The 15,325-nt window shown below is 36.1% G+C and overlaps 1 protein-coding gene across 13 annotated transcripts in view; it reads right to left on the minus strand.

Annotated features, from left to right (window-relative positions):
- MYCBP2 (MYC binding protein 2) overlaps nucleotides 1-15,325 on the minus strand; it is a 269,649-nt gene that overhangs the window by 214,253 nt on the left and 40,071 nt on the right. For all 13 annotated transcript variants that reach the window (XR_011569887.1, XM_070800632.1, XM_070800635.1 and 10 more), the window contains exons 3-4: nucleotides 8,852-9,067; nucleotides 1,046-1,199 (exon numbers count right to left, since the gene is read on the minus strand). Coding sequence is in view for 12 of the 13 variants with exons in the window: in XM_070800632.1 (XP_070656733.1) it covers nucleotides 1,046-1,199; nucleotides 8,852-9,067 (370 nt within the window). In the remaining variant the exon portion in view is untranslated. The remainder of the gene's footprint in view (nucleotides 1-1,045; nucleotides 1,200-8,851; nucleotides 9,068-15,325) is intronic.

Here is a 15,325-nt window from a genome sequence, read left to right on the forward strand (position 1 = left end):
GATGTGAGAGTTGGACTATAAAGAAGCTGAGCACTGAAGAATTGATGCTTTTGAACTGTGGTGTTGGAGAAGATTCTTGAGAGTCTCTTGGACTGCAAGGAGATCCACCCAGTCCATCCTAAAGGAAATTAGTCCTGAATATTCATTGGAAGGACTGAAACTGAAGCTGAAACTCCAATACTTTGGCCACCTGATGCAAAGAGCTGACTCATTTGAAAAGACCCTGATTCTGGGAAAGACTGAAGGTGGGAGCAGGGGACGACAGAGGATCAGATGGTTGGATGGCATCACCGACAGGATAGACATGAGTTTGAGTAGGCTCTGGGAGTTGGTGATGGGCAAGGAAGCCTGGAGTGCTAAAGTCCATGGGGTCGCAAAGAGCTGGATGCAACTGAACTGAACTGAGATTTTTGAAGGCCCAGAGTTAGGAAAGCAATTAGCCTTCACAATTAAGCTTCCATCTCTTCCTCTTCCTTAAAGAGCCCCCACCTTGCTTACAAGAGTATGTGTTGAGTCTAGGTCACTGGCAAATTAAAGGCAGGCATTCATAAAACTTAAATGCACTTTACACAAAGCAAATATTTTTCACTTAATGCAAGCTGCTACTAATTCAAAAGCTTTACCTTCAACATGATAAATACAAATCTATTTTTGTTTAGAAACTAACTGTGCTGTGTTGAGTTGGTATTTGTTTCCTCTTTTCCTACTCCTTTGACTCTCCAAAATAACATGTAAAGTTAGATGAAGTCAACGTCAGCTATTCTGCTCAAAAGTTTAGTAAGAATGATTTAAGTTTATGGTGACAATAAGGCTTGAGGATTATTTCTGGGTTCTAAGAATTTCTATTTGCCATCATCATAATAATCAGGAAATGTCTGTGCATGAACTATAACTCCAGTGGAACATAGCAAAGTAACTTAAAATTTATACCCCTGCTGTTTCAGCACCATCAACAGAGACTGAATTACAGGCTGTAGTCAGTATATGCTTCATAAGAGAAGCTCTTTACATTCAAAGGCTTCATTCACTGTGCCTAAGCTCTTACCTAGGACCTCGGGTGGCTCTGACTGAAGGCCTTCCGGTTGCTGACCCTGAAGTACGTTAAGCAGGGCTTGGAGACTCCTGAGACACAGGGATGGATGAGAAAATCGTGTCTCCTTGATCAATTCAAAAACTTCACAAAGTCCAACCTCAATGATCTATTTAAGATAAAAAAAAATTATACTTTATAACATGTGAGCTAATAACACTTTTCAGGCAGTATAACCAGTACAGTTTACTTCTAACAGCAAATGATTAATGGTACAATATTTTAAAGGCAAGACAAAATCATCACATAAAAAAGAATAAAACCCACTGTGTTTAATTTCAAGATTTAGAAAATTATCTGGTTACACATAAGGTTAAAAAATAGTGGCTCTATTTAATAAGTAGTTTTAGTATAATGAAGCCATAATAAAACATCATGAAAATGGTTTAACAGTAAACCAGTTACTAGATTGCAATCACCCAGGAAAAAATTAACTAATAATATACAAAGTTCATTTGGCTGTACTCAAGTAAATATTGGCATTCTATTTTAATTTTACTTATGGCCAGAAAAAAAAAAAAGTCAATATAGCACTATACTGTGAAAAGATTAAAAAAGGAACCAAAGTTTCTTAGGATTTCCTATAACGGTAAAATCAGCCAATTCTTATTTGTAGATGGTGTCCCTTATTCTTGTAGGATTTACCACAAAAAGAATCAAAAACTACCTATCTAAAATATCATGGCTATTTTTACTTTTAATTATCTTATCATTACTCATGAGGACCAAGAAAAATGTAACTCATCCTCCAATTAAAAGTAAATAAATTTTTAAAATATATAAATAAAAATTAAAAATATATTTATAACTCAGTATCTACCAAAAGGTGGATAAATTTGCAACAAAAGACAGAGAGCAAATATGATAAACTGGTAAAAAGAGATACCTTCAGAAAGCTGAGAGAACAAAAGACAATGAATTCAATTTCTCAATCAATGCCTATATTTTGAGAAGGAGATGTGTAAGATCTTCTCAGGAAGTATAAATTTGGAGAAATAAGTAACAGAAAAAGTTAAAACTAGATAAATTAGTAGAAGTGCATCAAAGAATTAATTCCACTGAATGAAATATAAAAGAGACTCTCTCTGATGAGATTTATACATTAATTCATATATGACATAAATAATTTTAAGTACTTATTTCATGCATCTCATTACAGGAGATATGAGATATATTAGACCCTATTCTCTAAAAGTTTATAATCTAACAGGGTAAATGCATTTTATATATATTTTTATCCAGCCCAACCTCTATTAGAGCATTTATTATGCTATAATATAATTGACTATTTTTGTTTCCATTTTCCAAACTAAAAATGTGTTTCCTTGTGGACACAGAGTATATCTTAACTAACTTCTCCCATGACTAGCCCAGTGCCTACACATGAGAAGCAGACAACAAATACTTATCTCAGCTATTCACTCTCTCAGTTGTGCACTAAAAACCACTGCAACTCATAAATGTGTTGCCCAGGCAAGGGTCAAGTCAGTTGCAGGCAAGTCAGCTGCAGTTATCTAAAATCCTGGAATGCTTAATCATAGTTAAGATTATGGAACTGCTTGTACAGAGTTTCAATTGATTAAATGGAAATGAAAACATTCCATTTCATATAGTTTACCTTCTGGAAATAGACAAGAAAATAAAAACAAACTGTCCAAGATTTCTGTTTATGTCCTTACAGGAAGCAAATCTGAAGTCAAAGACTGCCTAAGTATACAAAAGTGAAAGTGAAAGTCGCTCAGTCTGTCCAGCTCTTTGCAACCCCATGGACTATATATAGTTCATGGAATTCTGAAGGCAAGAATACTGGAGTAGGTAGCTGTTCCCTTCGCCAGGGGATCTTCCCAACACAGAGGTTGAACCCAAGTAGGCAAATGCTTTACCAGCTGAGCCACCAGGGAAGCCCAAGAATACTGGAGAGGGAAGTGATCCCTTCTCCAGCGGATCCTCCCAACCCAGGAATTGAACCAGGGTCTCCTGAATTGCAGGCGGATTCTTTACCAGCTGAGCTACCAGGGAAGCCCAAGTACACAAAGTAGGGCTCTATTCTCAGGCCGGTAGGAGACCAATCAAGATTGCCTGGAGAAATATCAATAACCTCAGATATGCAGATGACACCACCCTTATGGCAGAAAGGGAAGAACTAAAAAGACTCTTGATGAAAGTGAGAAAGGAAAGTGAAAAAGTTGGCTTAAACTCAACATTCAGAAAACTAAGATCATGGCATCTGGTCCCATCACTTCATGGCAGATAAGATGGGCAAACAGTGGAATCAGTGGCTGACTTTACTTTTCTGGGCTCCAAAATCACTGCAGATAGTGACTGCAGCCATGAAATTAAAAGACACTTGCTCCTTGGAAGGAAAGTTATGATCAACCTAGATAACATTAAAAAGCAGAGACATTACTTTGCCAACAAAGGTCCGTCTAGTCAAGGCTATGGTTTTTCCAGTAGTCATGTATGGATGTGAGAGTTGAACTATAAAGAAAGCTGAGCGCTGAAGAATTGATGCTTTTGAATTGTGGTGTTGGAGAAGATTCTTGAGAGTCCCTTGGACTGCAAGGAGATCCAACCAGTCCATCCTAAAGGAGATCAGTCCTGGGTGTTTATCGGAAGGACTGATGTTGAAGCTGAAACCAATACTTTGGCCACCTGATGCGAAGAGCTGACTCATTTGAAAAGACCCTGATGCTGGGAAAGATTGAGGGCAGGAGGAAAAGGGGATGACAGAGGATGAGATGGTTGGATGGCATCACCGACTCAATGGACATTGGTTTGGGTGGACTCTGGGAGTTGGTGATGGACAGGGAGGCCTGGTGTGCTGCAGTCCATGGGGTCGCAGAGAGTCGGACACGACTGAGCAACTGAACTGAACTACCAATCACAAATTTTCACATGTCAAAGAACTCTTCACAGATGACATTCTTGGCTAGGGTTTCTTTGTATAAGTAGATTCCTGTAGTAATAGACAAAGTATTGAACCTTGCCAAAAATAGTAAGGCTCCTTACTGAACAGCTTCCCAAGTTGTCTCTCTGATAAGGTTATGCTGTAATAACAAATGCATGACAACAAGTAACTCAGGGGGCTGCCTAGGAACAGCGCACTAGATGGGTTTAGTGAAAAATACTCCTCAAACGTTAGTCAAAATGATCAGGACAAGGAATTATCCATCTGTCCAGATGAACCACTGTAAAATCTCACTTATCACCTATATCTTAGTTCAGTGTATAATTTTCATTTTTAACAAGGAAAAAAACTAATTCATTTCCAGAACTGTGATATACATTCAATATACAACAAAATAAAAAATCAAACTCAAGTTTCCCAATCATATTTAACTTTGAATGACTGAACAGAGGAACAAAATATGTTATAAATTAAGACTTTTTGCTGAGGTTTGGCTGAGAGTACTTTACTACACATAAGAACTCTGAAACTGCACTTTATACTCTGAAGTCTGTCTTACAGTCACTAAGAATACACTCTATGTCCTCCTCCCTCAGTAATAGGAGGAAGAGTATAAAAAGAAAAAAATATAGTACTGCAAATACAATATGATTTCATTTGTGCAGAAACAAATATATTTTAATGTGTATATGTAAAAATGTTTATAATGGGTATATTTTGGTTATAAGGATTTTAGAAATAACTTCCAGCTTTTAAAATTTTCTTTTCCTCTTTTATAAAAATGTTCCCCATTTTTTCAAATTATCTACACTGAATACACACTGCTTTTATAAATAGAAAAAGAGATTATTAATAAGCTTGACTGCTCAATAGAATAGTTCATTGTAATAAGATAACACACTAAGCTTTCAGTACTTTCCATGACAAACCATAACTAACCACCAAACACATGGTCTTCCAACTCCTCTTCAGAAAACAGTCTTTTGTAAATTTACAGAATGTTATCATCACTGTTGCTTTAAAACAATTAAATCCTGAAAGCTCTCTATTATACTTGAAGGAACACAAAACCCAAATAATTAACTAGTATAGCCAGTCCAATGTCACTGTTGCAAAAAGTGAGGCAAAAAACATATTGGGCCAAAAAAAAGTCTTTTGAGGTTTTATTTTGCTCTCCTCAAATCATGTATTTCCAAAGGTGGCATTATCATTTTCACTACCAGTAACATGAAGGTTTAGATATATCACATTTAGATTTAATAATAATAAACTCTTTGCCATTAGAAATTCTATCTTCTATTAAAAAGTCCTAGAGTCAATTCTAAGACTTACAGAAAATATTTGAAAAAGCTCAAAAGGAAATCAAAATCAATTTAACTAACTTTTAAAAGTCAAGGAGAACCAGTCAGAATGGCTGCGATCCAAAAGTCTACAAGTAATAAATGCTGGAGAGGGTGTGGAGAAAAGGGAACCCTCTTACACTGTTGGTGGGAATGCAAACTAGTACAGCCACTATGGAGAACAGTGTGGAGATTCCTTAAAAAACTGGAAATAGAACTGCCTTATGATCCAGCAATCCCACTGCTGGGCATACACACTGAGGAAACCAGAAGGGAAAGAGACACGTGTACCCCAATGTTCATCGCAGCACTGTTTATAATAGCCAGGACATGGAAGCAACCTAGATGTCCATCAGCAGATGAATGGATAAGAAAGCTGTGGTACATATACACAATGGAGTATTACTCAGCCATTAAAAAGAATACATTTGAATCAGTTCTAATGAGGTGGATGAAACTGGAGCCTATTATACAGAGTGAAGTAAGCCAGAAGGAAAAACACCAATACAGTATACTAACGCATATATATGGAATTTAGAAAGATGGTAACAATAACCCTGTGTACGAGACAGCAACAGAGACACTGATGTATAGAACAGTCTTATGGACTCTGTGGGAGAGGGAGAGGGTGGGAAGACTTGGGAGAATGGCATTGAAACATGTAAAATATCATGTATGAAACGAGATGCCAGTCCAGGTTCGATGCACGATACTGGATGCTTGGGGCTAGTGCACTGGGACGACCCAGAGGGATGGTATGGGGAGGGAGGAGGGAGGAGGGTTCAGGATGGCAAACACATGTATACCTGTGGCAGATTCATTTTGATATTTGGCAAAACTAATACAATTATGTAAAGTTTAAAAATAAAATAAAATTTAAAAAAAATAAATAAAATAAAAAATTTTAAAAAAGGTGAAGAAAAAATAAATAAAAAAATAAAAGTCAAGGAGGGAAAACAGAATTGTATCAAAATGATATCTCGACAACAAATAAAAAATTGTCTCCATTACATAAGAGAAAAAAGGAGCAAGAGAGAAGTAAAACTCCAGCAAGAAAAAGGAAAATGACAACCACACATTTGGGAGAAGCAAGAGAGGAACAACAAAGGAAAGGAAAGAAGTGACACGAAAGAGTGTCTGGAGAAGAGGCACAGAAATGGTCAAAAGGAATAGAAAAGTCAACATTTCACACCTGCCCTCATGCTCCCATCATCTCAAACCCTAAAGGCCTCATCTCTTCTGTGTCCTGCAAACTGCTGCCAAAGACCTGAAAAGTTTCACTCCCAGTCCTGCCCCAGCCCACAACACTCTGACTAACTCTGCAACAAAAGCATTCCACTGCTCCTTCCTCTCTGATCTGACTGTCTCATTTCCATGGATATACAGTACTTCTTAGTAACTGAAGAGTTCCCCGAAAACTAACTGAAATTTACTTGGACCTACGCATTTTCCTATTTGCACCTTAAACTCATTAACAGCTAGCATTTATTAAGCATGCATGTATTTACTAACTCTTTGAATCCTTACTACTACCCTATAAGGAAGACATTATCCCCATTTCAGAGATGACAAAACTGAGCCACAGAGAGGTTAAATAACTTGCCTAGCATCACACAGCTAGCATTTGAAATGGCAAGTGTTTGAACTCAAGCAGTTTGACTCTACTGCCCATGTTCATCATTATACCTTGTTTCCTGACAGGCTAGAACTTGATGGAAAACTCAGTATTAATAACTTGAATTATCTGCTTTTCTTCTTTTCACTGGAAGCTCTCTTTTAGATTCTGCATCTTTTGACTCTGTTATTCATGCTAAAAAAAAAAAACACTTAAGAATGCCTGATATTTTATTTCCTTAATACTGATTCTTCCTAAAGTTTTAAAATAGCCTAAGAATCAGTAGTTCTTGACTGTGCAGTATCTTTTAAATTAAATACAGTTTATTATCTGATGTTTACATACCTGTGTGAAAGGCTTCTCTGGGTCTTTATTCTCCTTCCCAATGTTGAACCTAAGCTGAGTGACTGTTACAGTACAGTGAGACTCACTCACACACAGAATGAATTCTTATACCGAAAATACAAGCCCATATCCTGACTTAAAAATGTAGCTTTGCTCAGCCTCCCCTAATTAAGCATAAGAAATCAGTATTATAGACCACGCTGTTTACTTGGAGAAACTTGCACGGAAAAGATGAGTCTGTTTTAAGTGGAAGAAAGAAGCCAGTAGAGATAGTACAGTTATGGACACTGGAGAGAAAAGGACTAAGGGGAAAAGGGTCCCAAGAGCAGATAAGGACACTTGAAGGTGACTGATTAAGACGCTAAGGGACTTCACAAAATCTCTACTACCCTATGAAATAGGAAGCAAGTCAATTGCTGACAATAAGGGGAGAAGAACCTGGTGGTAATGATTAAGGACGGGGATGAACTTACAAAGAGCCTCCATGAAAAGTGAAAACAGATCAGGAACATGGCCTCTATCTGGCTGCTATGTCTGAGTAATATAAAAAAAAAGTATCTACATGGTATCTCATGTAGGCATATGAAGAAGTTTTTAAGGCACAGTCTTAAGGTATCCATTTAGTAAAAAGAAAATATATATGAATCATTTATGATAAAGGAAATCATTTTTAAATGTCTATATTTAGAAAACAGCAATATGTATAAATAATTTATGATAAAGGTACCATTTTAAAATATGTCTATATTTTCATCCATTCTTTGTTAGAAATATTCACTACACATACAATACAGAAAAAAAAAATATATATATACATAAAATAACATTACAATCTTAAAACAAACTCAATGCTTAAATAGAACAAAATACCTTAAGAACAGTTTGTTCCACTACAATACATGTTGCTATGACACCAACTGGATTATATGCCTCTGGTAAATATGGGAGTGATATCAGAACAATGCAGTTTGATTTACATGTATTTTTCCCCTAGTCAAAGGGAACCAGGATAGCAAGAGTACACTTAACACCTTAGGCAGAAAAGGCAAAAGCTCTCAGCTCAGCTCTTCTAGCTCTGTGTCAAGAAAAATTAAAACATATACCTGTACCCAGAGGGAGGGCTGGGACCATAGCCTTCCATGGCTCTTAGCTTGTGGCAATCTGCATTTCCTCCTGTGCCCACCTTAACAGCAGCCCACTGGCTCAGAGCTCCACTTCCAACCTCAATGGCTCAGTGCCTGCAAGCCACCATTGCCCCTCTCTTGCTTCTGCACATTTTTAATAGCCCCTGAACAAACTCCAAGCTACTGAGCTCCCTGCCTGGGCTTCCCAAGTACTCCCCACTGAGGTACCAATTACTGACTTTGTTAGCTCTCCAATTAAAAAGTTGCCTAAGGTTTTCCTGATCTAGCCTAAACCTATTTTTACCCATACGTCCTGTTATTTTCAGTGTGCAATTTCATTAAAAGCAAGGTGTTTTAGCAATGCAAACATATGTATTATAGCCCAAACTCCTGTAGGTTATTCATCTAAGTGGAACCTAAGTACCTTACCTTTGGAAGCTTGATAGGGGGCTCTTTGGATTCCTCCTCTTCATCACTATCTGATTCTCCGCTCTGCACAGAGTTCTTAGAAGCCGCTGCCAATGATGTTTCCTTTTTCTGCCATTCCAGAACGCAATGGCGTACATTGCAATAAATATTAAATGCAGAAGGATTGCTATGTAGTTTGATATCTGGTATGATTACCGTGTTCTCCAAGTTCTCCAACTGAAATACAGGACACAGTATTTCAATTTCATACTCCTTTCCATCATCATCACTACTCATTTTTTAAATGAAAAATTAAACATTAGGCTAGATGACATGCAAAAGTCACATAGGTGACAAAGATAATCTAAATCTACTGACTCAATTTATAGCACTTTTTACAATACTTCACTACTTTCTAAGTAACAAAACAATAACCAATCTGGCAAGGGCTAGAAAGGAGCCAGTAAAGAACTTATCAGGAATACCCTTTTACCCCACAAGAGGAAAAGAGCCCACAAAGCTTAAATGCCAAAGTTACAGAGGATACTCCATTTTTTGCTTTTCTAAGGGGCACCATATATACTGCTGAGTCTCAATGACCTACCACATATGTTGAATTACATTTTGATTTCTTTCAAAAGTAGATATAGGGCCTTAAACAGAAATTAGAACTTAAAAAAAAAACCTTAGTTTTAGTTGATACTAATTTCATTCTCATTCAAATAATGGTGATGCTGAGAAAACTACAGATTATGGGCACATGCTTCCTGAAAGCTCTCTCTCTTAGCTACAAAGTTGGTGCAAAAGTAATTTTGGTTTTGCATTGTTGAACTTTGTCATACTTGCTGTTTATTTTATGTATTTTAGACTATGGAAACGATGTTAACAAAAAGCAAATTCAAGCAATATTCTTATTTGAGTTCCAAATGGGTCATAAAGCAGCAGAGACAACTTGCAACATCAACAACGCATTTGGCCTAGAAGCTGCCAAAGAACGTACTGCAGCACAGTAGTGGGTCAAGAAGTTTTGCAAAGGAGACTAGAGCCTTGAAGATGAGAAGCCCAGTGCCTGGCCATCAATAGTTGACCATGACCAACTGAGAAGATTATAGAAGCTGATCCTCTTACAACTAACTACAAGAGAAGTTGCCCAAGAATCCAATGTCGTCTATTCTACGGTCCGTTCTGCATTTGAAGCAAACTGGAAAGGTGAAAAAGCTCAGTAAGTGAGAGCCTCATGAGCTGACCGCAAATCAAAAAAATCATCATTTTGAAGTGTCATCTTCTCTTATTCTACACAACATGAACCATTTCTCAATCAAAATGCACTGAATAGCAGATTTTATACGACAACCAGCTCAGTGCCTAGACCAAGAAGAGGCTCCAAAACACTTCCTGAAGCCAAACCTGCACCAAAAAAATTCATGGTCACTGTCTGGTGGTCTGCTGCCCATCTGATTTACTAAAGCTTTCTGAATCCTGGCAAAGCCATTACATCTAAGAAATATGCCTAGCAAATTGACGAGATGCACTGAAAACTGAGATGCCTGCAGCTAGCAATGGTCAACAGAAAGAGGCTAATTCTTCGTGACAACACATGACTGGACTTTATACAACCACCACTTCAAAAGTTGAACAAACTGGGCTACGAAGTTTTGCCTCATCTGTCATATTCATCTGACCTTTCACCAACTGACGAGCACTTTTTCAAGCATCTCAACAATTTTTCTCAGGGAAAATGCTTCCATAACCAGCAGTACACAGAAAATGCTTTCCAAGAGTTCACTGAATCCCAAACACAGATTTTTATGCTACAGGAATATATAAACTTGTTTCTCATTGGCAAAAATGTGTTGATTGTAACAGTTCTTACTTAGATTAATAAAGATGTGTTTGAGCCTACTTATGATTTAAAATTCAGGATCCAAAACTGAAATTACTTTTGCACCAATCTAATATCTGTCTTAATAAGTACTGCAAATAACATGCTTGGTAATTCAATTGTTATAACTAAATATCCCAGGTCTATTTTGGCCCAGCATTTTATTTATCAGACTCCAACCACATTTTTGAGATCAATATTTACATTGTAAATATACAGAACTAGCTTAAGATAGTATACAAAGGTAAATTTGAACAATTAGAGTATGGCTAGGACGTATCCACGAAAAATAAAATGAGACATTTTGAGTACCAAGAACACTTGAGTCTCAAAATTCTACTTTTCTTCAGTAAGTATTATAATTAGGAAAAAACTGAGTACTCCTTGTTCAATAAAAGAATACTAAAGTTAACTGATACATAACATGTGACTGTGTCTTTCACAGATACTAAAAACAAACGAGTATTAGCAATTCAAATCCAACAATATACTCTTAAAAAGATAATATATCACATTCAACTCAAAAACAAGGATGTACAACATTGGAAAAGCAATCCAAAATCCACACTGACAAAAAAATAAGAGAAAAAAAATAACACACTATAAATAAACATGGAAAACACTTGACAAAAATCAAATACCCATTCATGACAAAAAGCCTAAGTATATTAAGAACAGAAGAGAATTTCAAAACTCAAGTTGAAGGTACCTATGAAATACCCACAGCAACACAGTAAAAGACTGAACGCCTTCATCCTAAGGCTGTAAGCAAGGCCAAGTACCTACTCTCAGCAATTACACACAACACTGTGCTAGATCTGCTATCCTCTGCAACCAGTCAAAAAAAAAAAAAAAAAAAAAAGAAATAAAAGGTATAGTTATAAAGAAAATTATCTCCCAGAAATCAAATGCTTTTATTTGTAAGAGACATAAAAAAGAATCTTAAGTGTGCAGAAAAGAAAAAAACAGTCATTTGCAATAATATGTGGATTTAGCAAAGTCTAAATATATAAAAATGAGTAATATATCTATATCCTAGGAGTAAACAGTTAAAATATGTAAAAAAATAGTATCAGGAAAGTTAAAGACTGGGAGAAAATATTTTGCTAACCACATATCTGACAAATGACTGTGCTGTGCTGTGCTTAGTCACTCAGTCATGTCTGACTCTTTGTGACCCCACAGACTACAGCCCGCCAGGCTCCTCTGTCCATGAGGATTCTCCAGGCAAGAATACTGGAGTCGTTGACATGACCTCCGTCCAGGGGATCTTCCCAACCCAGGGATCAAAGTCAGGTCTCCTGCCCTGCAGGCAGATTCTTTACTGTCTGAGCCACCAGGGAAGCCCAAATGACTAGCATCCAGCATATATAAAGAATTCTCAAAATTCAATGAGTAAAAAACAAACAAGCAAGCAATCCAATTAGAAAACGGGCAAAATACATGAACAGACATGTCATGGAAGAAGATATACAGAAGGCAAAGAAGCACAAGAAAAGAAGTTCAATATCATGAGCCATTAGGGAAATACAAATTAAAAAAATAAAATGAGAGGTAGTACACACCTATCAGAAAGGCTGGAATAAAAAATAGTGACATTAACACAAACAGGTGAAGAGGTGGAAAAACTAGATTGCTCATGCATTGCTGATAGTATAAAATGACACAGAGACTAGAAAAAAAGTACAGTTTTTTAGAAAATTAAACTTGTACTTACAGTATAATCCAGCAATTGCACTCTTAGGCATTTATACCAGAGAAATGAAAACTTATGTTCATACAAACACCAGCACATGAATGTTCATAGAAGCTTTATTCAAAATAAAACTGGAAACAACTCAGATGTCCTTTAATGAGTGAAGGGTTAAACAAAATGCGGTATATCCATGCCATGCAACACTTACTCAGCAATAAAAAGGTGCAAACTATTACTGATATATGCCAACAACTTGGATGAATCTCAAGAAAATTATGCTGAGTGGAAAAAACCCAATTCCAAAGGTTACATACTGCATGAATCCATTTATATAACATTTTTGAAATGACAAATTATAGAGATGGAGAACAGACTTGTGGTTCGCAGAGGCTAGGGAGAGGGTGAAATTTGGAAATGTATTTGTTTACATAAAAGTAGCACAATGGATCCTTACAATCGAACTGTTTTACATCCTCACTGCAATGGTCACAAAGACCCACACATGATAAAACTGCATAAAACTAAATACACACAAACAAATGAGTGCATATAAAACTGGTGAAATCCAAATAAGATCCACAGGTTGTATCAATATTGATTTTCTGGTAGTGATATTTATAATACTATAGTTATACAACACCTTACCAATGGGAGAAAATGGGGAAAGGGTACATAGGATCTCTCTGTATTATTTCCTAACAATTGTATTCATATCATAATCATCTCAAATTTTTACAAAATACATTTGTAAGTAACAGCATTTACAATAACATCAAAAATACATAATTATTAAAGTATGCAAAGTCCTCTCCACTGAAAAACAAAATAACATCACTGAGAGAAATTAAAAACTTAAGTAAATGGTAAGAGAATCTACATTTATCAATGAGAAGACTCTGTATCATTAAAATGGCAATTTTAATGCCCCCAAACCTACAGATTCAATGCAATTCCAATAAGAATTCTAGAGGCTTTTTAAGAACAGAAATTGACAAGCTGATTCTAAAATTTACATAGAAATATAAACAACCTAAATTAACTAAAACAATTTTTTTAAAAAAGACCACAGTTAAAACATCTGATGTATTTCAAAACTACTGTATTGAAGACATATGGTATTAGTATAAATATAGATCAATTAAACAAAATAAATTCCAGAAATAGGCTTACACAAATATAGTCATCTGATTTTTTACAGAGATGCCAGGATAATTCAAAGGAAAAAAGATTCTTTTAAGAAATGATGCTGGATCAACTGAATACCAACATGTGAAAAAATGAACATCAACTTTTACCTCACACTATATACAAAAATTAACTTGCAATGGATCACAGACCTACACGCACCAGTTAAAACTATACAATCTCTAGAAGAAAATCTATAGACAAAAACCTAGGACACAAAATACATGAAGCATAAGAGAAAAATCAATTCTTTAAATTTATAAAACTTTTGCTCTTCTAAAGCACTCTACAAAATCAAAAAAGGCAAACCACAGGACAGGAGAAATTATCTGCAACACAGCTGACAAAGGACTCTGATCTAAAATATATAAAGTACCCTGAGAATTCAATAAGAAGAAAACAATTATTAAAAGGGAAGGCAAGAGTTGAACAGACATTTCACAATAAAAAGACATAACTGGTGAAAGGCTTATCATATGATGATGATGACAATGTTCACACATCATTCGTCATGAGAGAAAAGCAAGGTAAAATATCACTGAGATACCCTTATATCAGAATGACTAAAATTTTGTGTAACTCTTAAAGGGTGAAAGACAGTGGTATCTTTTCAGGAGCATTTTTTTTCCCCTGGCATATAAACTTTGACCATAATTATTTCATAGGAAATCATTTTAACTGCTTTAAAATCATTCATTTTCAGCTATGATTCTAAGAATAAAATTAATGTGAGTATTAAAAAAAACAATGACTAAAATTTTAAAGACTAACAAGATCATGTGTTTGCAAATATATAAAGCAATTAAACTTCTCACACTATTGGTGGAACAGTAAAATGGGAATAGTCACTCTGGAAAACAGTTTTCAGTTTCTCAAAAAGCTAAACACCCACCTATTAAGCCACCTGTGAGGAAGTGTTAACACTGAGTTAACACTGTTTATTCTCTGTATTTCTCCAAGGGAATCATCACTGTCCCATGGCCAACACTTGGCAATGGAGTCTTTAGAGAGCTTTCTTTATGTTAGGTATTGATGATTCTGTTACATACTCCTACAACAACAGACCTTACCCACTAGCTGGTCCAACCACTTTGCAGAAACATCACGACTGACAATGTGAACCCAAGTTTCACCTGCTGCAGCTGGCTGCATGTCAGGATATACCTATGTGACCAGATCCCCATAAAAGTCTCAGATCCTGAGACTCAAATAAGCTTCCCTGGACAGAAATATTCCACACATACTCCTGTGTTTCACTGCCAGAGAGAAAGCACGGCCTGTGTGCTCAACAAGGCAAGACTAGGAGGCCTATGTCGTTACTCCCTAACCACGAATACATTTATTTTTCCTCCTGCTTACACTGTACTCCTTGTTGTAATAAATCTTAGCCATTATTGTAAACTGCTTTTGAGTCTTATGAGTCCTCCTGAAATCAAAGATATCATCACCTTAATCATCACAAACCTAGGTATGTACCCTCCCCCAAAAAAACAAAAACGTGTACCCACACAGACTAGTACACAAATGTTCATAGTGGTTTTATTTGCATTGGTTGGAAACTGGAAACAACACCAAAATGCCCATCAACAAGTGAGTGAATTAAAAATCAGGATATATACAAACAATGGGATGCTAATCAGAAAAGGGAAAAAAAAAAAGGAAAGACTATTAATATATATAAAAACATCAACAGAACTCAAAATCATTATGCTGAGGGAAAGAAGCCAGATAC

Source organism: Bos indicus, chromosome 12 (genome assembly GCF_029378745.1).
Source record: "Bos indicus isolate NIAB-ARS_2022 breed Sahiwal x Tharparkar chromosome 12, NIAB-ARS_B.indTharparkar_mat_pri_1.0, whole genome shotgun sequence".
Lineage (NCBI taxonomy): Eukaryota > Metazoa > Chordata > Mammalia > Artiodactyla > Bovidae > Bos > Bos indicus.